Below are 26,015 nucleotides of genomic sequence, written 5' to 3'. Positions count from 1 at the left end.
TTAGCGGTTTTCGCGATTTTGCGAAAAAAAATTATAGACGCAAATGGGCGTGGCCTATGCCAAAAGATGCAGCAGACTCCAGTGAATCTGTGGGTATAACGTTTTTGACTGTCGGAGGTTCGGTTTGGAGTTATAGCCCCAAACGCGTCTTCCCTTGGTATAGCGCCACCTAGTGACCGGCGTGTCTGGATTTTGTCGTCTGAGTAGCGGTGCCGGACCTGGATCTAGTCATGCAATTGGTGTGTCCGCACCATTTACGGTTTGGGCTGTGGTACCACTTCTAGGGGGAGGTAGTATAATAAAAAGAAAAATCGCTACAAAAACAATAGGGATCCAACCTGTTGGCTTGGACCCCTAATAAGGTGCAAAGTAAATAAGGTGCAAAGTGATTCCGGAAATTATGTTGTTAGTGGACCAATCACAGCCCTTGCCGTCTCCGTCTGTCTCTGTTGCGTCTACGGATAGTTAAAAAATATTGGATGAGCATGTAGAGCTACGGAGAGGGTCTCCAGATGACGGAGAGAGGTCTCCGTGTCTACGTACAGCACTTAATGGAGTTGTATAAATCAGCCTTTAGTGTCTTTAGGCCTCTACGGATTCAGTTTATTCCTTTCCTGACGAGATGACCAGGAAATACTTGGAGGAAAGGTTGTTTGAATTCTTAAAAATCCTTAGGAAAGGTGCCTCTATGCAACTTTTAACCCACCTTTAACATAGGTTACTCCTGACCAACCTTTACGAAAGGAAACAAGATGTTTGTAACCCATAATCCTTCACAGCAGCGATATTTAAAGCAATAGGCCACCGACAAAGTTTACAGACTCATGCACAAGACGCATGACCGATGCGGTAAGGCAGAAGAAGAGAAGAAAAGAAAATGCCAACTTCACATTTAAGAGACTACTGGGGGCAGTTAATTTAAGCATCAACATAAGTTTAGCCTCTTTTTTTTCACATGTGAATTGGGATTCAAGTGGCCTAAAATATTCCCTTTGGCCAAGTCAGACCCAAGTGATTCTCACTGTTGGCGACAACCTGATTGAAATCAATACGACAAGAGCGCATGGATCGAAAGAGTGCTTGTTGTAGTCCATTTTTGGAAAAATGTAGTTGGCCTAAAATATTCCCTTTGGCCAAGTCAGAACTAAGTGATTCTCACTGTTGGCGACAACCTGATTGAAATCAATACTACAAGAGCGCATGGATCGAAAGAGTGCTTGTTGTAGTCCATTTTTGGAAAAATGTAGTTTCACTTTAGATACGGTATAGGTCAGCAATACTCGCCTTCACGCAATGATGTCGGTTGGGAAAAGTGGAGTAGAATCATTCGAAACAGTGCTGTCTTTTCCGATGTTCGAAAGTAAGCACCTTTTCATCTCGCTTTGACCCGATGACTTTTTCCACAAATGTTTAGGAAAGATGGCATGAAGGTTAGCAGATTTGACTTTCCGAATTGGGCCTATATTGGTGTCTATTGGGGTCTATGTGTTACCAGCTAGATGCTAGCGGCTGGGTTTTAGTGTGTTAGTAGCTAGGTGTTGGCAGTGCTCACAGGAGCTCACTTTGAGGTAGGCCTCCAGCTCCTCGCAGGCAAACCCAAGGCGGTTGGACACGCTCATGTTCTTTGCGTACTGGAAGGCTCCGCTGTGGAGGAACAGGACTCGCTTGGTGGCCTCCTTGTGTTTCAGACGGTCCAGAACCAGGTCCACCCTGAAACCTGACAACCAATTCCAAGTCAGGCTAGAGATCAGAGGGACGTTAACACAACATCCAACATCAGGGCCTCAGTAGGGCAGAGATGAGGAAGCAGAGAACAGAAGGCAGAGAGAGAGTGGAGGAGAGACGGTGGCTGGAGGAGAAAAAGTGGAGGAGAGACGCTGGATTTAGGAGAGAGTGGAGGAGAGACGGTGTTTGTAGGAGAGAGTGGGGGAGAGACGATGGCTGTAGGCGAGAGAGTGAAGGAGAGACGGTGAGCGTAGGAGAGAGTGGAGGAGAGATGGTGGCTGTAGGAGAGAGGCTTACTCAGGATGGCTGGAGCTCCCATCCCGCCGGCCTCAAGGCAGTACTTCACCCTAAAACTGAACCACAATACACCTTCACAAACTACGACACAAATGTGTACACTGTGCCTGTGTGTGTGTGTCTGCGTGCGTGTGTGTGCATCTGTGTGTGTGTGTACCTACCAGGACACCTTGGTGCTAGTTCCAGGGAGGATACAGCTCTTTTCTTCTGCGTTGAGGATCTGAGGAGTGATGTCCAGGGTGGCATTCACACCGATGACAGGACGAGCCCTGGAGTCCACACACACACACAAAATAGTAAATAAAACATCAATAGAGACACCATATCGACACAGCGGGTCACACAGACCTGCTTTGTGACCCGGGGGGGGAGAGGAGAGTCAGAGGAGAGGGAGAGGGGGAGGAGACGAGGAGAGGGCGAGAGGAGAGAGGGAGCAGGCCTAAAGTCTAACAGCATGCATTAAGACAGCATGAGTTCAGCATCTTTGGTATCAGAGGAGGTCGAGGGGTTAGTGAGAGGAGTCTCACTCTATCTGTGGTTACCTGTATAAAACAGCCTTGTCCGCCCCAAACACTCCAACTATAAGATCTGGAGGACAAGAGAGAGAATATTTTGAATAGTGTGTGTGTGTGTGTGTGTGTGTGTGTGTGTGTGTGTGTGTGTGTGTGTGTGTGTGTGTGTGTGTGTGTGTGTGTGTGTGTGTGTGTGTGTGTGTGTGTGTGTACCTGGGTATCCGTTTCGGTCTATATCAGTGTTGCCAGTTATCGCGTAGCCAAAGCTAGCAGGCATGTAGCTGGACGCCCAAACACCCTGCAGGACCTGGAGGAAAGGGTTAGATTACTGTTCTACATTTATACTAGGGATGGGCAACGATCGTCGAATAGTCGAAGAGTTGGAGTCACATAGGAAATCGAATTATGAATGTGACTATCGTTATTTATTACACGGTTCTTCCCAATGCTGTTGAACGCTCCGTTCACTTGCATGGGCCCTCACAACTTCCGGTGGTGAATACTTTTTTGATAATTCACCGTTGCCAAGTATATAATGACCGCTGTCAAGGGAAGTGTTTTTTATTTTTTGTCGTATCACTCCGCAAGTAGTCCGTTAACTTATCAACCCCAGCGTCCTCAGTTGCTAAGCGACGTCAACGTCAACGTCTTTGGCGGACTATTTCTCTGCTGATCAACACTACGAAATAATGCTGGTAACAAATAAATTGTAAAAAGACACATCGTGTGAAGTTATTTTTTTGGCCATAGTTTCCATATGCTAAAGACGTGTCTAGTCTACCTTCATGCAGGCTGTGTTCAGTAAAATAAATAGCGATCCGTTTTTGGCGCATGTAGGTTTATCTGCCTAAACTGACATTCAAATAATTTTGAATGTTGAAATAAACAGATTGATTTCATACATATCATAAAAGCCTCCCCCTGTGTCATTGTGTGTGCGTGTATACGAGGTGCGTGTGTGCGTGCGTGGGGGGGTAGCGAATATTGAATGGTACTATTTTTGCCAGAAATGCACATCCCTAATTTATACATCAACATACATCATCTATAATCTATGATACATACATAAACCAACATCTATAATCTATGATACATTCATCATTTATAATCTATACTACATCACTCAACATCTATAATCTATGATACATTCAACATCTATAATCTATGATACATTCAACATCTATAATCTATTATACATCACTCAACATCTATAATCTATGATACATTCAACATCTATAATCTATTATACATCACTCAACATCTATAATTTATGATACATTCACCATCTATAATCTATGATACATACATCATCTATAATCTATGGTAGATAACCCAAGTAATCACTGAACACACATCCTCCTAATCCAGACCGAAACCTCTACAGGGTGGGCTGTACCTGTGAGGCAGAGGGGGAGGGCCCCCCGGGGCCTCCGTTATGGATGTAGACCAGCCCATGCTGCTTGGGACCCCCGTAAGGGGATGACACCGCCACATCTGGAGACAGAGAGGGTCATCAACATCTCACTTTAGACCAGGGATTCTCAATGCATTGTGTTTGTTGATGAAAACACATCTGTAAATATTCACAGATCTGTACATATACACACATGTGTATATATACACATGTGTATATATCCGGATGTGTGCACATCCAGATGTGTGCATTAACAGTGTGTGTATACAGATGTGTGGGTATCCAGATGTGTCTATACATATGTGTGTATATACAGTTGTGTGTAATTCCCGGTGTGTGTGTAGTGTGTGTATATCCAGATGTGTGTATTCAGTGTGTGTATATCCCGATGTGTGTGGGTAGTGTGTGTCCAGATGTGTGTAATGTGTGTACCGTTGTAGCCGTCCATGTCCAGGTCTCCGAGGGCCGCGATGGCTGAGCCGTAGCGGGCATAGATCTCGGAGCCAGTCAGCGTCTGGGCGGGACGGAAGGAGAAACCACCTCTCCCCAGGTACACAGACACCTGGAACACATGACCTCTGACCCTCAACACCACGGTACACAGACACAGGCCTGGAATTTCTTGATATTAGGGGCAAGGCAATTATTTTGAGGCCACAAAGGCCACATGCCAGGGCATCAAGGCCATAAGTTAAAAAACATGACTTTGATTTCACTTAAATAGACAAATCCATTTCTAAAAGCATTAACGCCTTTTTAATAAACAGTGTTGCACTTCTAGGGAAATAGTTCATTGTTTTGCAGTTTTTATCTGCATCTTGAAGAGCCTTTTTGTGATAATGCTCCACTTGTATTTCAAAAGGAAGAAAAGTTGAGTGAATTTGTTGAATTTTGTCAAATGTTAAAACTGTATTATTGACTATAATATTAGAATTTGCTATAAGTAATATATATTTTTAAATTACACATTATAATTACGATTATTTAAAAATGACAACAACCCCTCTGACGTGATGTGGGTCGCAAGTGTTGCCTGATTGGGTGGGAAATCTGGCCCAAACTGGCAACGATGGCGGAGGCGTATGGAGCCAGTTTCCTGCCATAATTCAAACCTGAAAAAAAAAGTTTCAAAGGCTTGTAAATCTGGGTTTGAAAACTCAACACCTTGTACAAAAGGTTTTGCAACACTGAAAAAAGAGATTATAACCTGAAAAAAATTCAAACAAAAACTCAAACATCTGTAAACATGATTTTGTGTTCTATTTTATCTTCTTCATCATTTTCACCAACACATTTTCAAAGTTTTTTTTTTTTCACAAACATTTTTTCAAAGTTCAAACAATTTCACCAGCGCATTTGCAGAGTTTCAAATCTGGCACTTTTCTAACAGTGTATTTCATTGTTTCCCGGTTTTGAAACCTTGTAAATGGGATTCTGCAAACAGGTGTTCATACATTGAGAAATACGTTTTGAAAGGTTGAATATTTATTTTTAAAAACTTGTAAAGGTGTACGTTTACGCCATTGCAATGTATTTTTTCACAGAACTGACTTTTCAGAACTGACTTTTCAGAGATTTGACCACACAGGCGCAAGCTTTGAGTCACGTGAATATTGGCAGTGTTCTGTCGCGCATTTGTTTTTGAAACTCCTTTTTTTCAGAAAAAAATAATGTTCCTGGGGGCGGGACCATTTAGCTCTAAACCTATTGGTTGCTCTCGGCTGACGTACATTCCAATCACATTCTTGTCATCGGCAGAGCACTGTCAATCACGCACAGCCCGGTGAACGGCACATGTACATCCTTCGTCCCTCCCTTATCCCCATGCGGGTGTTTGCGGATGGGGGAGTCTGGGCGGTGGACTGCGACGGTATGATAGTTGTCTGACCCCTTGGAATGTACCGACGTACATTCCAATCACATTCCTGTCATCGGCAGAGCACTGTCAATCACGCACAGCCCGGTGAACGGCACATGTGATTGGAATGTAGGCCTACGTCAGCCGAGAGCAACCAATAGGTTTTTAGAGCTAAATGGTCCCGCCCCAAGGAACGTTTTTTTTTTCTTCAGACTTTGACTGTCAGGAGTTTCAAAACGAATGCGCGACAGAACACTGCCAATATTCACGTGACTCAAAGCTTGCGCCTGTGTGGTCAAATCTCTGAAAAGTCAGTGCCGAAAAGTCAGTTCTGAAAAAATACATTGCAATGGCGTAAACGTACACCTTTACAAGTTTTAAAAATAAATATTCAACCTTTCAACACTTATTTCTCAATCTATGAACACCTGTTTGCAGAATCGCATTTACAAGGTTTCAAAACCGGGAAACAATGTAATACACTGTTAGAACAGTGCCAGATTTGAAACTCTGCAAATGCGCTGGTGATATTGTTTGAACTTTGAAAACATGTTTGTGAAAAAAAAATACTTTGAAAATGTGTTGGTGAAAATGATGAAGAAGATAAAATAGAACACAAAATCATGTTTACAGATGTTTGAATTTTTGTTTGAATTTTATTCAGGTTATAATCTCTTTTTTCAGTACTGCAAAACCTTTTTTACAAGGTGTTGAGTTTTCAAACCCAGACTTACAAGCCTTTGAAACTTTTTTTTTCAGGTTTGAATTATGGCAGGAAACTGGCTCCATAGAGGCATCCCTTACTGATCCTAAGCAGTTTTATTGGTGCACAGCATAAAGCTCATTTGCGCTTGAACTTCAGAAATGCTTGAGAAAATGTGTGTGTGTGAAACGCACGTGTGTGTGTGTGTTTGTGTGGGATCGTGCATTACTTCTGCTGGACTTCACAAATTGAGAAGACAAAAGACGATCTATTCCAATTAAAAACTGCTGCAGCCCTGGGTTACCCGAAAGAGAGAGGGGAGAGGAGAAGGAAGCAGAGGGGTGTGTGTGTGTGTGGGGGGGGGGGGGGGGGGTTCAATTGGACCACATCGTCCTTTGAAAAGCCACAGAATGAGTGATTGTGATGGGGGAGAAAAACCAAGGACCCCCTCAAAACAACGGCTAGAATAGGCCTGGGGAATTGGCTGATTTTGCGATGGGGGGGGGGGGGGGGGGGAGGACTGTGTGTGTGTGTGTGTGTGTGTGTGTGTGTGTGTGTGTGTGTGTGTGTGTGTGTGTGTGTGTGTGTGTGTGTGTGTCTTACCTGCCCCACCTCCCTCAGTTTGCCATCCGAGCCTCGGCCCATGAAGAGAGGAGCTCCCACCAACAGATCCACTGTCCTGAAAGACGTAACACATTACGCTCCCTGGTACAGATCTCCATCATCACACAACACCATCACCACACAACACCATTGCCCCACAACACCATCACCATATTAACTACACACGGAACCAACCATCACCAAATTAACCTCACACAGACACAACACCATCACCACACAATACCATCACCACATTAACCTCCAACTGGCAAAACACACAAAACCAACACCACATTAACCCCTACCTACACAACATCATCAACACACAACACCATCACCACATTAACTACACACAGACACAACACCATCACCACATTAACCTCACACCGACACAACACCATCACCACATTAACCTCACCCAGACACAACACCATCACCTAATTAACCTCCACCAACACAAAACCATTACCACATTGACTTCACTAGAGACAGACAGACCTACCCATCGTTGTTGACATCAGAAGCAACTACAGAGTGGCCAAAGTAGGCCGCCATCTGAGAGAGAGAGAGAGAGAGAGAGAGAGAGAGAGAGAGAGAGAGACCGTTATACTTTATTTCATCCTTGCCAATTTAAAACATGCAGTGATAAAATAACATACATATATCTTTACAAAACTTTGACATTAGCATTTAGTCAGGGATCAAGACGTATATATGGATGTGTATATATGTATGTATGTATGTATGCATGTATATATGCGTGTATATATATATTAGGGCCGTCAGTTAAACGCGTTATTCATTTTTTTTATCGCGCGATTAACGCAAATTCATATTTAAGTTTTTTTTTTTCTTTGGCTCAAAACAAAGAAGCAGTAGCCTGACTGCTATGTTCAAGGCAGTATGTTTGTATGTTCATCGTTTAATAGCACTATAGGCTTTTTTTTGTATCTTCCTGCTTTGATCAGTATATGCCAATGTTGTTATCAATAAAAAAACATTTGCACAAGGCAAGCCGATGCACTTCTCCATGTTGATAAGAGCATTAAAATGAGAACAATTAATGGGACAAAGAAATCAAGGGATATTTAGCATAGAAAAAACATTTGTGATTAATCGCGATTGCTCGCGATTAATCGTGAGTTAACTATGGCATTAATGTGATTAATCACGATTAATTATTTTAAGCGCTTGATAGCACTAATATATATACATTCATTTATATAGATATGTATATCAGGGTTATTTTCATGTAATGGGTCTGAACAGGGCTCAAGCGGACATTAAGGGGTCTGGTCATTCTTCTTAGTCAGAACTCGAGACGGGTCCTATCTGAACGGCTACTCTTAACCATACAGCTTATCAGTACTTTAACGGTACTCTGTTCTTTTAGAAGAATGACTAGAAAATAACAAATTAACGTGTTATTAGTTAACTTAATTCAGTAGTAACAGCTTAAAATGTTTTGAATAAATAACTAGTATAGACTTATATTATGAAAATTGAAATAAGTGAATGAACAGGGGGGGGGGGGGCTGAAAGGATGAATGAACAAGAAGGGGGGGGGCAGAAATGAGTGAATGAACAGGAGGGGGGGGCAGAAAGGAGTGAAGGAAAAGGAAGGGGGGGGGAAGAAAGGCTTCTTCTCAACATGCTACTGAATAGCCTCGTTAGCATTCCATTAGCTTCCGTAGCCCTCCAATAGCCTCGTATGCCTTCCGATAGCCTCGTTAGCCTTCCATTGGCCTCGGTAGCCTTCAATTAGCCTCGTTAGCCTTCCAATAGCCTCATTAAACTTACATTAGCTTTGTTAGCCTTCCAATAGCCTCGTTAGGTTTACATTACCCTCGGTATTCTTCCAATAGCCTTACAATAGCCGTGTTAATCTTCCATTTGCCTCGTTAGCCTTACATTAGCCTCGTTAGCCTTCCAATAGCCTCGTTAATCTTCCATTAGCTTCTTTGGAAGTTTATGGCCAAATAATAGGCCTAATTCACACATGGAATAGCGTTTTCTTCTACAACTTGAGACTTCATGTAAATTTCGGTTAATCGCATTAATGTCATAGTTAACTCGCGATTAATGAAATTTTTTTCTATTGTAAATATCCCTTGATTTCGTGCTGCTAGGCTTTTAGCGAGATCAGAGAGTGTTGAGAAGGACAGTAATAAAATATTTCGTTAAGATGGATGTAAGAAGAGAGACCCTCAGTGAATTCAACCCGGTCCACTTGACATCGGCTAGGTGCATGAAAGTGGTAGACCAGTAAAACTTAAAAAAAGATGGGAAATACTAACATTTATTATTTAAACCACTATGAATATTCCTACCGTACGTAGGCTTATACACATTATCAGGCTATCGAATAACGCCCACACACACGTACACACGCACACACGGTGGCGGAGTGGTAATTGGGAGAGTCAGGAGAATTCCTGGTGGGCCGTTAACGTTTCTGGGCTGTCGGGCTGATTACTGCTGGACAACAATATTGCGTTTATAAAAGTTCCTTGCAGCGCTGTCCGGTAACCTGAGCTGTGCGCCCGCAATCTCTCACTCACTCAACACAGCCTTAACATTAACAAACTGTCAGCGTCGCAACCAAGTCGATTTTGTCTAGAGGGGAGTAACTGAGCGGCTCCTCCTGAAGTGGTACAGCCCAGGTTGTCCTTGAACTGCGATTGGTCAGAAAGACGTAACAGCTAATGACAACATTGTGTGTCACAGAGTGACACACAAACACACACACACTTTTAAGGGTTTTTTTACCCGCTTCGTATCCCTGCTTGCCCCAACAAGTTTGTGCGGCGTGCTTGTCGTTTTGTTTCCGGTGATGCTAGATCCGTAATGGTGTTGTAGTTTTTGTAACGCGACCAGTTGTTGCTAGACAGCAGGTGAAAAAACTACAACGTTTGCCAAGCCAAAAGAGCATTAATCGCACAATAAAAAAATTAACGCTGTTAAAATTGGTTTGCGTTAATGCCGTTAATAGCGCGTAAAACTGACAGCACTACTTAACACATATATGATATGCAGTCCTGTGGCCGCAACTGTTGGGTCTATTTAATGATATGCGCCAAACATTGTTTCTAACCAGTATTGTATAATTATCGTTCGACTTGTGTTCATAATATGCATTTGTCCCCCCGTTAATATACATTGCTATGGACTGTAGTATGCGTTACGTGTTTAGTTTGCGTGTGTTTAAACAGATGGGCTCACCCGCGGTAAAACTATGTTTTCTCATGATCTAATACTCATCAAGCCTAAAAGTTATGGGCTTGTACAGGATGTCTATGTCAAGAAAATATGTGTTTGATGTACGGTGTTTGCAGATGCATTCTTTTAAAACTAAAACTTCTTACCTCTGTATCAGCTGTTCTTTCCCAAATAATTGAACCAACATTACAAATTACCCTAAAATGAGATTTGGTTGTGGAAGGCTGGGATATAGCCTACTTTGCTCTACTTTATTTTTGTCATTATTATTTTATCGCATGGCAGAGCATACTACAGTGTTCATTCATGCAGCCCCTATGGAAAATAAATGTTTCCACAATCCACATGCTATTTCTATGCAGTTTCACACACATGAACAATCTTTGACATCATAATATTTCAATTAGGCTAATCATTTGCATGTTTGTGCTGTGTATAGCCTACGTGTGTTTAAGCTTATGTGGTAGTTCCGACCTGCCATGGCACGTCAAAATAGCGACACCAACTGCGCTATCCGCTACGGCATTTAGACCAGGTATCTGCCGGTCCTTGGCGCAATTGCTTTTGGGATAAGTGAAATAGCAACATGTATGATTTGCGCCGGAACACACGCCTTTTTGCCGACACGCCTCTCCAGGCGCAAGTGTTATGGCGCAAGTTTGCTGCGGGGGAAAATCAGCTTTACGTCGGGTGCAAACTAGCAACGATACATGTATCATAGAAAGGTGTATGGTGTAGAAAGTAAATTGCGCTGGGTGCAAGATAGGGCCCTAAGACACTGACACCCCTTTGTTATCATCCATACTAATCATTGAAACAATAAAACAATGGTTATATTGGAGAGATTATTTATGGTCCCAGAATAAATAATATATCTAGCATATCTAAAGGATTGCAATTGTCATTTTTAAAAAAAAATTAAGCACACAAGCTGGATGTGGGGGAATAATTTGTAAATAGAGGGTCAAACAACTATACTGTATTTAAACTACTGTGTAACTAACTAAAAAATAAGTAAAGGTGCAATGTCTGTTACCATTGCAGCGTTACTTATTGTTTGAATGACGAACACAGTAGATGAACAAATCCAGCATTTTCTCATCACTGAAATGTCTCCCAACTCGGTACACCAAGTTGGGGTGAACCACTACCTTCACTAGCGGATTTTTCCATTAACTGAGACCATATTCTCCACAGTAATTCAACATACTCGATAATAATAAAATGGATACACAGTAGTTAAAAAAAGTTAAAAAAAAAGAATACAGTATAGTTGTTTAAGACCTAATTTCCAAATGGTACCCCTCATCACAACCCGTGTGCTGAATTTTTTTTTACAAATTACAATTGCAATCCTTTAGATATGCTAGATATAATATTTATTCTGGGACCATTAATAATCTATCCAACATAAGGCTTGTTTTATTGTGTACTTCTAAAACGGGCCGTCTACAGTGGCACACATTGCCCTCTACAGGTGGATGCTATTTACACATCCAGACTAACAGATCAGCACATATCGCCCTCTACAGGTGGATGCTCTGTACACAGCCAGACTTACAGATCAGGGGCTTGCGTACACACAAAAAAGTAGCGTACACCACTTCTCACGCAAACGTTTGGATGTACAGAGACAGGCTTGACGTGAGAAAGTGCGGTCCTCCACGCAAACTTCATGTCTGGCGTACCCACATTTCTGGTGGATTTTGTCAGTTTGCGGCACGTAGAGGAAATGCAGTGCAAGAATATTAGGCCTACTCGATCACGAGTCATGACATAATATATATTGCAATATGAGGCTAGTTGAAGTGGATTTGAACGTCGGGATGCGTGATCTAAAATCAGGGTTTGTACAGAAATTCTTGAGTTGAATTTACTACCTTTTAATACCATTTTTAATACCTTCACCATATTTTTTAATACCAGCACGACTTCAAGAGAGACCATAGGAGTTGGATTAATCAAGATGTCCCAACGGGACTTGGTCCATAGTTTTTAAGCAATATGTCACAAAGTAGACATAGACAGAGAGTGTCAGAGAGAGAGAGTTTTTTGTGTCCAGTGTTGAAGTTAAGTTATAATTACCTTGTTAATATTGTTATCACAGTGTTAAGGTTTTGCATGAAATAGTACCGCGCAGTATTGTGGTACACACAACACTAGCCGCGTTAACATGGACACTTCTGATCCGATTCGATTTCTAATCGGAATAGTTCTATTCCTACCATGCAATCAGAATGTACTGTATTCAAATTAAAAAAAAATCAAATTCAAAGTGTTTATTGTCACAGACAAATCCAGAGCAGTATAACGAGAAAAGAAGTAGAAATAAAGAAAGAAATTAGGGTTGCTCAATGTGAAACCAAACCACCGATGCGAACTACAGTCGATACAAAATCCCCCCATAGGGAGTGCAAAAGGATTAGGAGGTACCAAGCCCAATACTTTTCACAGACCAGTAGAAGATGCCATATACACCTTCTGAACATCTCGATGAAGGCAACACACATTGCATACCCAGGGGTTGACACTAAGGTTTCAAAAGCACTTGCCCATCGGGCAAGTACAGATCATGTTCGACTTGCCCGAATGTAATGTTCACTTGCCATAATTAAAATCAGAATCGTGAACCGGCCTCTTTTTGCGAGGCACCTGGGCTAATTTTGGGGAACTCAGAAAACTCATCCTAGCTCAGACTGAAGCTGAATGTTAGCTTCCCCATAGTACGTGTTTAAAAGATAACAAACTTCTTCTTTGTTTACTTATTTAGGCTACCAAATGGTCACAACGTGCCATGAAGTGATTTCAGTCCACCGTTGCAACCTATTAAAGCTATCGCCCAGTTATATGTAGACCTGCATGCTTTCATCTGGATTTTATGCAAATGTAAATAACTAAATGTCCAAGGTAGTAGCAAAGCTACTTGGTATCACTGTGGTACTATGAGACACAAACAGGTAGATATCTTACCATTTTGACACTTGAAACCTCTATTTAAAGTTCAGGGCAAATTTAATCGAATGACACCAAGCCAAACATTCGCAAATACACATATGGCCACTAGATTGCGCTGAAGAACATGTGTTCTGATTGAAGGCAAATACCTTTTTCCTAAGAAACCTTCTCTAAGTAATTTAATGTAAACACCATGTTTAGTTGCAAAATTTGGCCACTGGATAATCTGTTTATGGTGGTTTAATGAGATCAGATTCAACTTTGTGGACTAAAATTTCATTTTTGGTTTTTAAAAGAAAAGGGGAAGTTTCTTCTAAAATTGTTATTTGCGAGTTTTAGTCCCAGAATGATATGACTTAGATTGTCGGAATTGGCGGAGGCTCAGCTTTCATATAATATATAGTTTGTGCAGGTCCAATTTCGTGAAAAAGATCGCTATTGCTGTGCATGTGCACAGTTATGAAACCCCAAACCGCATTTGCATATGATTTTAAATGATTAATTTGACTTTCCTTGGTAATTTGCTTTAATCTAAAGTACTTCCAAACTGCTCTCCTCCATCACTACTCCGTCTACCTTCTCTACCTAAAACGGTCGTGGCGGCGCTGCACTTGAGATGATAGCTGTATTGGCTAACCTTTAACTAACACCGTCACACAGAGCATTGAGACTATTGCCGAATCACTGCCAGAGACCGCACTGCGAGTGAGTGACAGGAGGCGGGGCTATGTTCGCGCTGTAGCGCTGTGTGTCTGTTAACTCGCTGTCCGATAAAAGAGAAGACAGCGCGCTGATCAATTGCAAATATAGGCCTATCTATTTTGTGTGATTTTACGGAAGAGAATGGTTGCTTTGCAGTTTTTAGAAACTCTTAAATATATATGAACAAACCCTAAAAAATGCACTTGCCCTTTCGGGCAACCAGAAATAATCTCAATTTGCCCAAATATTATTTTTAGTTGCCCCAGGCAAGCGGGAAACCGTTAGTGTCAACCCCTGATACCCAAGTACAAACAAAATAGTATTTGGATGCAGCCCCTATAAATATGTATATAGGCCTATCATGGCATTTACAAAAGTAAATGCCGTTGTGTTGGTCTGGACTTATATGATATGCAAGGGATAACGTTATAGTACAGAACGCCAGTCATTATCGGGTAAATAAGCCCAGACAGGGCGAACCGGACCGCGATGTGAAGCGAAGGTGTCTTGCTTCGCCCTGAAGGGTATTCTTTTCGATAATGACCGGCGACGTTCTATACATTATTACACGGCTCCTTGCCAAAACAGCAGAGAAATAGTCCACCAAAGACGTTGACTTCGCTTAGAAACCGGACACGCTTGGGTTGATAAGTTACCAGACTTACGGAGTGAGAAGTAAGATGTGAATCAGGCAAAAAATTCACTTTCCTTGACAGTGGTCAAGTTCGGTATGCATAAAAGTACCGACTGACCAATTGCGAAATACAGCAGCTGCTGATACCATCTCTCTAAGTTAAAAATTAGCCGAACCCAGCCCAAACCAATTGGAATATACATGTCGACTATAGCGGACTACACCACTTCTTCTATTCCGCATGGAATTCTATTCAGATCAGAGAATTGTATTCCGATTGAGCCGTATATATGATAATTTTTTATTCCGATTGAGCTGTTCTTCCACTTCTAATCGGATCAGAAGTGTCCATGTAAACGCGGCTGTCTACCGGTCACACCGGTCTCACGGTAACGTCAAAATCCATACCGTAGCGCAAAATCACACCAGTGTACTTTCTATAGAGGGATTATCAGTCTACGTCGCTCCCCGCTCTACAAGCCTGTCATAGGCAGAAAGAGACGAGAGCGACAAGAGCCGCAATCATGTCTTATTGTGCGGTTGGTTGCACAAACCGTTTTAATAAGACTGATTATCCCATTTATTCTACTTCTTGCTTGCCAACATAATAAAACAATTCAAATACTTCACTGATCATGCTTTTTCTTATTCGTATTGCATCTGTCTTCACTTTTAACTGTATCATTATAAAAGATTTTGTTCTCACATATTTTGGACACGTATTTAGAATTCAACAATGTTGTTTGAATCATCCCAAAACAGAACTACAGTATATGAGACATTTTGAGCCAGTGAGTCAGTGAGAAAGATTGCACTGCCTTGTTTGCCTAGTTTGGCTCATCCTGAGACACTCATGCAGCTTCTCATAGGTCATGGAGCAACGTGCCCTTGTTCTGATGGCATTCATATAAGAAAAGCTAATAAGTGATGCCAGTTCCTGATTGTGGGTTACTGATACTGGCTAGTATCACCGGCTACACACAGAAACCAGATTTGCATGCAACTATGTTTCTCCTTTATTTTATTTATTTTTTGCATGCAACCTCTTGCGGGCCAGAAAAAAATTAAGAGGGGCCGCATTTGGCCCACGTGCCGCTAGTTGAATAGGCCTGGTCTATAGCATATAACCACGTTTTCTGATTACAGTTTAATGTAACAGTAAGATGACAACATTGCTAATTAACACCGCAACTGCAAATTAACCACACAGAGATAACCGTGGCAACCGGTCAAACAAATGTTCTTTTTGCGATCATTCTTTAAAGATCTCTCAGGTCCTAATCGCAACATAAAAATAAATCCACGCAAGTTTTAGAAATTTTAGGAGATAGTCCTGAATAACACCAATTGAAAAATTCATAGGCCTTGTTGGAAATGTAATACCTCGTCAGAAGACGTTTATTACTTTTTAATACTTTTTAATGGCCTTAATTTGGGCTAATTTCATTTACTACCTTTTAATACCTTTAACAACCCCGCGGAAACCCTGTAAATGCACTTCGATCATGCATTATTGTTGAGACGCATAATGTGACACTTGATATTAGGCTAAACTTAAACAGACCCATAAAACTACCCGCAAAATGGGGCAATAATCCCCCTCGCCAACCCACAGACTGTCCGAGAGCAGAGATATAACGATATCCATGCACGCACTTGGTCAGTCGTGGAAAGAGCGATAGGGCAGCTGAAAAGCCGTTGGCGCTGCCTTGACCGGAACGGGGGGATGCTGCTCTATCACCCTGAAAAAGGTGTGCCGCATTGTGCAGGCATGTGGGGTTCTGCACAATGTTGCACACTGGCACGGCATGCCATTACACAAGGTGATGAACCTTCTAGGCGACCAAGACCCCGGACCAAACAATGCATAGCCCAATAGCTATGCCATTAAAACCCGGCAGCAGTTATAGCCATAAAAAGGTAAACAGAGACAACAATCTAGTTTTTGGTTTTGGTGCTGATGCGGGGGAAAAAGAGCCAAACAAGATCTTATTTCTGGCCTCTACCTCCAAATCAGCACCTCAACCTCGCATTCAGTAAAGTTTTTTTTTCTTCCTTTCTCCATTTTCTCCTTTCTCCTAACTAGGGCATACTGCAGGCCTATTTATAATAATTTGCATATTAAATAAGGGAGGACACTGGGCGGAGAGTCGGGCTTGTGCATGTGCGCTCAATTTCACATTAATTGGGATGCACAAAGAGAATCTGCGTGAAATCGTGCTTACGCAAGGATTGATACATCTGGATTTTTTTCTGTGTATGCATCTTTCCAGATTTTTGCTTACGCAAAGTTTCAGTAAGAAATCCATGCAAGTCTTAGTACATGAGGCCCCAGCTCATGTCGCCGTCTACAGGTAGATGCTGTGTTCACAGCCAGACATACAGATCAGCTCATATCGCCGTCTACAGGCGGATGCTGTGTGCACAGCCAGACTTACAGATCAGCTTATATAGCCGTCTGCAGGTGGACGCTATGTACACATCCAGGCTTACAGATCAGCTCATATCGCCCTCTACAGGTGGAAGCTATGTACACAGCAGGTCTTACAGATCAGCCCATGTCCCCTTCTACAGGTGGATGCTGTGTACACAGCCAGATTTTGAAGATCAGCTTCAGTGCACATTGAAAAAACTCAACGAGTTCCGCAAATGCGTACAATGCGACGAATTCACATATCTTAATCTGTTCTGAAAGCGAGTGTGGATAGCAATATACGAAACACAAGTAAACTTTATGAATTTGTGCATCACAACATATTCATGTGGATATCTCTATACAAATGACAAAAAAATCGGTCTTTGTGGTTTGTGGTACAAGTAATGTGAATTATATTTTGGGAATTAAACTCCCTTCCTTTTACTTGCATGTCGCCATCTGCAGGTGTATGCTATGTATGCATCCACATTTTGCAGACTTTTTTTTATTTTACCGATCAGCTGCGATACAGATTGGGCAAAACTCGACTTTGCATCTGCTCTGAAAGTGAGAGTGGATAACATTTTTGAAGCCACAAGTAAAAAATATGCATTTTTGGATCTCTTAACATCCATATGGATATCATTTTACGAGGAACAACTACCAAATATTAGTCGATCGCAGTATACGAAGCATGAATCATCCTCGGTGGGTTGCGCATAATAAAGTCCAATAAAAACGTCCATAGTTTAAAGAGGCAGCAACGGCACTCACATTGCTTCAAGATAACGCCACGTTATTTTTGTCTTTTCGTCATTATTTATAGCATTTGCCTTTTTTGTACAATTATAGGGCAAACACTTTGATATGTAACCTTTACATTTATACACATAAAACACATTTATAACAAATTTACAGTTCAGTAAATATTGCATTAAAGTGTAAACCTTTCAATATTTACACCTGTGCGACCCAGAAACCCTTCGTTTCCCCATCCTCTTACCTGGGCTCCAGTGAAGTTGATCATGGACTGCATGTTGAGACCATTAAAGATGTTCACCTGGGAGTAAACAAAGTAACCAGTTAAACAAGACCACCTAACACAACAATTCACCTAGTGTTAGTTAACTCTATTCAACCAGCAAATCAGTTCAATGTGATTCTTACTGACCGCCTGAGGCAGTGCTTATCCACATCGCGCATTCGCAGCTGCACATTTTATATCAAGAAAGTCACCCATGACCCATGGTGCAAAAAGGGAAACCTAATTCTATCGACGTACTACCAATGGGACTCAGAGCTCTGTTCCTTATGTCTTCTCACTGAGTAGGAAGAACTCCAGGTCGAACAATTGTTCACTCTTGCTCCCAAACAGAAAAAACAACAGCTTCACACTCTTTTTGTCTGATTGTAGACCCAAACATTGAAATTATCTGTGCAATACTTGGGCCTACAATAATGATCAGTACATTGATTCACTCCATGTTAGAGGAATTACTGGAGATGACCCAACTAATTTCTGAATGAATTGAGTTGAATTGATTGATGAAGTGTTTATTGGAACTCATAGGCAAACATTTGTTCATCAAAAGCCATTAGCCATTACATGCAAGGTAGCACAAGGTATTTAACAAGAATTTTGAACTTTACAAGGTTAGTTATTTAGCTAATGGACTTCTACTCTCTTCTGAATCTGCTGATTCTCCATCATAGCTACTACTCTCTTCTGAATCTGCTGTTTCCCCATCATAGCTACTACTCTCATCTGAACATTTATGCAATGTGAGCATTCATATTACACTTGATTGACCACTCTGCTCATTCACTCCTAATACTTACAATACTTACTACCTAATACCTTTTGTTGTATCAAGGAACTTAATGCATTCGTTTCGCAATTTAAGGAAACAGTTATGATACGTTTAGTTAAGTTTCCAGCAATCCGTTCCTGTTACAATCCCAGACGCATGCACACTGCTTGTTTCTTTCCAACTTCTTGGTGGGTAGCTGTGTATTGGGCATGTGTAGCTCATCACGGTAGGCATTACATTGATTCGCTACATTGCTATGCTACGTATCTCATCAATCAATCAATCATAATCCTACCATCGGGCTAGCAACGAGATTATCTGCTAACCTGTGGTGATTGCACTCCTTAGAGGTCTTGGTGTCTGTCACTAAAGTGCTTTGGGAGATTAGAAGTGTTTCCTCCTCTGCTGTTTTATTGACTCTTTAGCATCCAGGATTCATTATGTCATTGGGTTCACCATTTAGCATTGTTAATGGAGGCTAAGAGGTCCCACAGTAGACCTGAACATTCTGTTAACAAGTACAAGGTGAGAATGTATCATTTGTAAATATGCTATTGATGCAGGTAGAGTGAAGTCATTCAGACCTACAGTAGACCACACAAACAATATAACCAACATGCAAGGATAAAATTAGTGATCACTTTTGGTCACACAAAATAACCCTAAGAAGTTACTTTTCTCGGTGGGTAACACTGTCACGTAACAAGTTGGAGGTTAATTGTATAACCGCACCTATCAGCGACCCCAACCAGTAGAATCTAACTGTGGGAAACACTTTAACGGGTACTGTAAGGTTATAAAGTTAAAATCATGTTCAACATGCTCTTAAGTTGGTTTTGATATGCTTGCTTTGACCACGGATAACAACATTCAGTTTCCCACATGACATCATCTACAGCTATCTTCCTGTCGACTCGTCTAACGGTAAAATAGCAGGTTAAGGCAACTTCACTTGCGGCAATTTCAATAGAATGAAATGCAAAAAATAGACTAAAAGTAGACTATAAAATGTTAATACATTAACTCATCGTGAACAGATTTCTGCCTGGGTAACATCAGATCAACGATGGTGAAGACCACAACTCCCCAGATCCCCAGTACTTCAGGACCTCCTCAAACTACGTCTTCTGTAATTGATTAGATTGAGCGACCTCTAAACATTTTATATAGATATGAGATATATTGTGGATCTAAGTGAAGCCAGGGATTGGTAGTAGGTTTGGTTGGATAAAAAAATGTAAAGGAGAATTTTGGTATTTAATTATTATACTATTAGAGGAAATAATTCATTTTGTTTCATCCCTAAAACTCTTTCAGTAAATATCATTTATTTAAATAGCATGTCTGGTTTAGTCATTTCCTTGTATAGGTTGAAGGAGAACTTTGAGATTTTTCAAACGGGACTATAGCGGATAACACTCTGCAGACGTAATCTGAGAAAATGGGCTTCAATGTTATCCTTTTGGGGGATAGCACCCCAACAATCTTTTTTCTAAATGGCAATGGCATTTTGCATTTGGCAATTAAACATTATTATTTTTTTTTTTTTTCAGCAAAGGTGAAATGCAATCCTCATTTCAGTTTAAACAATGTCATTTCATATTTTCGTGATTTTCTTTGTCTCTTTATTCAAATAGCAATGCATTTTGAAATAGACTCTTCAATGTGCCAGCGAAAAACGCCCCGTCTCTTTACATCTACATGCTCTTTTGGGGACAAAAAAATTGGCCTCTCTGGAACTAAACAACGAGCGAAACGAGTAATGGTGACGGGAGAACTTGATGCAGCTATCACTGCCTTATGTAGTAGACCACATGGATGTTATCATGTTCTGGTGTGAAAGAACTTTCAAGACCAAAGAACAAACTTTAGTTTTATTAATACTGGCGTTGTGAATGAGCATTATTATGTTATTATGTCGTACAAGCGCCACACACTGTGTCTTTACAGACACTCACGCCACACGAACCCTGACTCAAACGCAGAGATCAAATAAACCTCTGATGATGAGCTTCCCCATCCAACCTGTTGCATTCTGCTTTAGTAGGGTCCAGGAGGCCTCACCCTCTTACACTCGACAAATTGACCTTGATTGATAATTTCTTACATTTATATAGCGCTTTTCAAGGTACCAAAAGCGCTTTACATTGAAGGGGGGACCTCACCAACCACCATCCAATGTGTGGCACCCACTTTGGTGATGCACAGCAGCCAATCAGTGCCAGAACGCTGACCACACACCAGCTTGAGGAGGTGAGTGAGGGAAATGATGAATCAGCCAATTATACAGGGGGATGATTAGGGGGCAGATTGAATGAGCCTGGTTGGGCAGTTTTGGCCACCGGGGAATTCCCTACTCTTTGCGATAAGTGCCCTGGGATCTTTTTATGACCTCAGTGAGTCAGGACCTCGGTTTAACGTCGTCTCCGAAGGACAGCACCACACACACCGTGTGCCGTACTTTAGTACAGGAGGCCTCCCCCTCTCAGACGCTCCACACACTGATCTCCACAAACACCAAAGTGTCTGCCCCAGGAGGCCTCCCCCTCTCAGACGCTCTCCACCCTGATTCCTTTTTTGTTTGTTTACTTGCACTGTGGATATGATTATAGGTTGCTTTTGATAACTTGACAGTATGAAGTTGAAAAGTGCCAACGCAAATTTGCATTTTTATTTTTATGACAAATAAAAAACATTTGTGCTATTGCATATTCAACAATCACCCGATAATCCAGAGTTGCAGATTCAAAACTTCATGCAATCTCAATTTAAATTACCCGCTGACGTCGCTCAAATTATTACTTTCCACCGAGTTCACCGTCTCAGCAAACAACAGCAGGACAAAACTAGGCCCATCATCGCAAAATTTGAACACTTTCAACAAAAAAAACTGGTCAAAAGCAAAGGAAAACAACGCAAGGACACTCAATTTGGAATGAATGATCAATACCCACGGGAAATAAACGAACGAAGGAAAGCTCTCTACCCCATACTAAACGAAAACCGAAGAAGCAACATACATGCAGCATTGGCAGTTGATAAACTCTATATAAATGGACAGTTATTCCGGAGCCATGAAAAAACACCATGGCTTTTCTGAATGAATACTCTCTTTTACTTGTTCAGTTGTGTTTTCCCTCTTTCTCTCCCTCTCTCTCTCTCTCTCTCTTTCTCTTTCTGTCTTTCCAATCTCAGATAAGGCATGTACCTCTCTTTCCTATTGCTTGTTTATGTCTTGTCTCTCTGTTTGTCCTCGTCTATATGTGAAAAGTCCCCTTACTCAGTATCTTTTTGCTAGTTCCTGCTTGTTTATGTCTTGTCTCTCTGTTTGTCCATGTCTATGTGTGTAAAGTCCCCGTACCCAGTATCTGTTTGTTTGCTCTGTATGCATGTTCAACACTACTATTACTGCTCAGCTCAACCCCAAGTAAAAACGCTGGAAAACATGTTATGCGAGATATGACACACACCCACCCAACACTGACGAGCAAAAATAGACACGCCATATTCCTTCAACCGTACCCCTCCATCCCTCTCTCCCCTTCCTCACTCTCTCTTTTTCTTTATCATTTCATTACCCACATATCCGTCAACGCCATTTTGTTTTTAAGACTCGATAGGTAGATTGACGAACACAGATATTGTGACATCCGTCAGCAACACGCAAGCTCTGTGTTCGCCAATCTACTTATTGAGTCTTAAAAACAAAATGGCGTCGACGGGTGATCTACTGATGGTATTGTGTGCATAAAATGTCCTTTTTAATGAACAATCTGTACACTTACAAAGTTCTCAATGCCTTGTTTTATATGTTAAGACCCTTATTATACTACCAAAGAAGTGTCGGGCTACTTTTAGCCTTTTAAGTGGTTTAAAATAGCGATTTAGTTTTTACCATAACCAGTGCCCCCATCGTTCCAAGTTTATAGCGTTTTGATAGAATCGGCTAAAAACAGCCAACTGAAGAAAGCGTCTATATGCGTTTTTTGTGCTCCACAACGAACGTTTCAACTCGATATCATACAAAATATATCCCACAGGCATGAAAACGGGTTAGGGGTGAAAAAGGTGAGAAGGATATTATCCCTCTAGGGGGGTCCGGGGTATCCTCCCCCCCTAGATTTTTTTTAATATTCTGTTCGAGCCTGCGTGAGAGTTCAATGTTGTCATTAGCCGTTACGTCTTTCTGACCAAACGCAGTTCAAGGCCGACCTGGGCTGTACCACTTCGGGAGGGGGCGCTCAGTTACTCCCCTCTAGACAAAATCGAATTGGTTTCGACGTTGACCCGGCGCCCCCCAAAACGTTAACGGGCCACAGGGAATTCTCCCAACTCTCCCGATTACCACTCTGCGTGTGCGTGCGTGCGTGACTGTGTGTGTGTGCAGGCGTTATTCAACTGCCTGGTAAACATGTAGGCCTACGGTAATATTCATACTGGTTTAAATAATGCATTTGATAGTAGGCTATTTCCCATCGTTGCTGAGCAAGAGTTTTGTTCGAAAGTTCAGTGATAGAAAACAAATAATAGCCCGGGCTATTGACGTTTTACGGTACCACTGTCATGCACCTACCCGATGTCAAGTGGACCGGGTTGAATTCACTGAGGGTCTCTCTTATATCCATCTTACCAAAGATATTTTGGTACTGTCCTTCTCAACACTCCCCTATCTCACTAAAAGGCTGGCAGCACAAAACAGCAATATTGACGAGATGCGCTATGCATAGAGAAGAAAGAATACCAACATTGAATTTGCAACATTTTGCAACAAATTATTCTAAATCTGCCCATACATGGACACGGCAGAATTTTGCGGTTTTCACTCGCTACAATGTTGCATCTGTGGCTGCTGGTAATTCAATCACAAAGAAGTAAACTCTACGGGGCTACTTTCAACATTATGATGGTTTTTTTTACGGCACAGCGATCCGGGGCTATTCCCAAAAGATCCGGGGCTATAGCCTCGAATGCCCAGGTCTAATGAGACGCCTGCTCGCGCATTCAAAGTTCTCCGTCGGGATGTCGGATACGCAGTGCAATTCTCCGCCCGATCGATCTTATATGTTGAACAAAATATTTGTAAATAGTTTTGTAAATAAACTTCCAAAGCTTTAAAAATCCTATTTGGTATTTTATTGGTCCTTTGCAAAGTAAACAACGTACAAAGTAAATAAGGTCCAAAGTCAAACCGAGTAGCGTTTCCGGAAAGGATTTTGTTAGAGGACCAATCAGCCCTTACCGTCTCGTTTGCGTCGACTGATATTGGATGCGCACGTAAACTACGGAAAGGTTCTCCGACAGGCTCTCCTATTGCTGCGTTTTAATATCCATCCGTCTCGGAGATCCGAGGACGTTGCCAAGCGAAACGCCCCTTTTCCTCGGACGGCGAACTCGCCATCTCGGTTGAACTCAGTGGTGACCGAGCAAAATTCCGAGACAGAATTCAAGATGGCTGCGCCCATTGTGACTTGAAGTATGAACTGTTTTCATTGTGCTTGGACCACTTTGGTGGTTAAAATTAGGGCTGCAACTAACGATTATTTTAATAATCGATTAATCTGTCGATTATTTTTTCGATTAAACGATGAATCGGATTGAAAAAAAATAAAAATAAAATTGGAATTGCCGCATCTTTATTCAAAAACTGAACATTACTTCAAATTCACAGTGCAGACTGAAATGTAAAAACACCAGGTTATTGCTCCAACGTCCCGGAACTATTAAAAGTAATATTAAATAATAAAAATATTAAAAAAACATAACTGGGATAACACAAAAAAGAAACATACAATGTTTGATATACTTTTATATGTATATAAGGGATGTCCATGGTTAACCGGTCAAACCTATTGATACCATTTTCGAGACTCCTTGAAATAGAACTTGTAATATTGCTTTAATTGCTGATAAGATGATGATAGTTCAAGATAGGACATTAAACAGGTCATAATTAATTCTATCTTTACTATCTATTTTATATTACTGGGAAAACAAGTCTTCACCAAAATGTCATTTTTTTTTTTTTTTTTACTGCTGCATTTGAACGCATGTCTGTGCTCATGACGTCATCAGGAATCTCAGCTCCTCCCCTTACTCTGCCTGGCCCGCCCAGAGACGTTGGCCCGCCAATGAGACTCGACCGTGCGAGCGCCACATGTGTGTGTGTGAATACACACACTGTAACGCAAGTGTTTCTTGTCGGTTCTTTGACGTGTCTTGTATTTCCACAACGAGACAATCGTGGGGGTTATCTGAGCCATGGTTGAGAAGGAATTGGGGGAAAGGAACTTTGGTTTGACTCGCTGAAGTACATGAACTGGGACATGCCGCCGGTTGCCGCGAGGCACCATCGCCCGGCAGCGGGCAGCGGGCAGCCGGCAGAGCGCGGTTCAGTCGACTTCAGGTTGATGTGAAAATGGAAGAACCAGAGACGTCGCAGAACCCGACAAAGTCGTTTGTGATTCATAATATCGTCTGGAGGCGCACACAATATGTTATATGATATAGATATCTATGTATTATATGATATTATTTAGATATAGAGCTCCAGGACTGTAACGGAAGTGTTGTACACTTCCTTGTTATTTGGATAACCGTTCTGCTGTTGGTGTGATGGCGCATAACGAATGAATGAATTGGGGGGAAGGAACTTTGGCTTCGACTCCCTCAAGAACATGAACCACGACATGGAGGAGAAAGGGATTGTTGGCGGCGAATGTCTCCCGCTTGAGCCCCGCTGAGGGACCACCGCCGGAGGCGGAGGTGCATAAGCGCTGCCCGGCAAAGATCCCTTTCTCCTCCTTGTCGTGGTTCATGGTCTTGAGGGAGTCAAAGCCAAAGTTCCTTCCCCCCAATTCATTCTCAACCTTGGCTGAGATAACCCCCACGATTGTCTCGTTGTGGAAATACAAGACAACGACTTTGTCGGGTTCTGCGACGTCTCTGGTTCTTCCACTTTCACATCAACCTGAAGTCGACTGAACCGCGCGCTGCCTGCTGCCGGCTGCCCGCTGCCGGGCGATGGTGCCTCGCGGCAACCGGCGGCATGTCCCAGTTCATGTACTTCAGCGAGTCAAACCAAAGTTCCTTTCCCCCAATTCCTTCTCAACCATGGCTCAGATAACCCCCACGATTGTCTCGTTGTGGAAATACAAGACACGTCAAAG

At 41.8% G+C, this 26,015-nt stretch overlaps 1 protein-coding gene across 1 annotated transcript in view; it reads right to left on the bottom strand.

The window, feature by feature from the left end:
- The window catches only part of itgav (integrin, alpha V), a 73,534-nt gene that overhangs the window by 24,078 nt on the left and 23,441 nt on the right, over nucleotides 1–26,015 (bottom strand). Inside the window, exons 10-19 of the mRNA XM_056611386.1 lie at nucleotides 18,042–18,098; nucleotides 7,615–7,667; nucleotides 7,113–7,188; nucleotides 4,381–4,510; nucleotides 3,931–4,028; nucleotides 2,748–2,841; nucleotides 2,565–2,610; nucleotides 2,184–2,291; nucleotides 2,023–2,078; nucleotides 1,563–1,717 (exon numbers count right to left, since the gene is read on the bottom strand). Coding sequence (XP_056467361.1) covers nucleotides 1,563–1,717; nucleotides 2,023–2,078; nucleotides 2,184–2,291; nucleotides 2,565–2,610; nucleotides 2,748–2,841; nucleotides 3,931–4,028; nucleotides 4,381–4,510; nucleotides 7,113–7,188; nucleotides 7,615–7,667; nucleotides 18,042–18,098 — 873 coding nt within the window. The remainder of the gene's footprint in view (nucleotides 1–1,562; nucleotides 1,718–2,022; nucleotides 2,079–2,183; nucleotides 2,292–2,564; nucleotides 2,611–2,747; nucleotides 2,842–3,930; nucleotides 4,029–4,380; nucleotides 4,511–7,112; nucleotides 7,189–7,614; nucleotides 7,668–18,041; nucleotides 18,099–26,015) is intronic.

Source organism: Gadus chalcogrammus, chromosome 16, assembly GCF_026213295.1.
Source record: "Gadus chalcogrammus isolate NIFS_2021 chromosome 16, NIFS_Gcha_1.0, whole genome shotgun sequence".
NCBI classification, from domain to species: Eukaryota; Metazoa; Chordata; class Actinopteri; order Gadiformes; family Gadidae; genus Gadus; species Gadus chalcogrammus.
The sequence above is the reverse complement of the archived record's forward strand: the minus strand, read 5'-3'. Positions and strand labels throughout refer to the sequence as shown.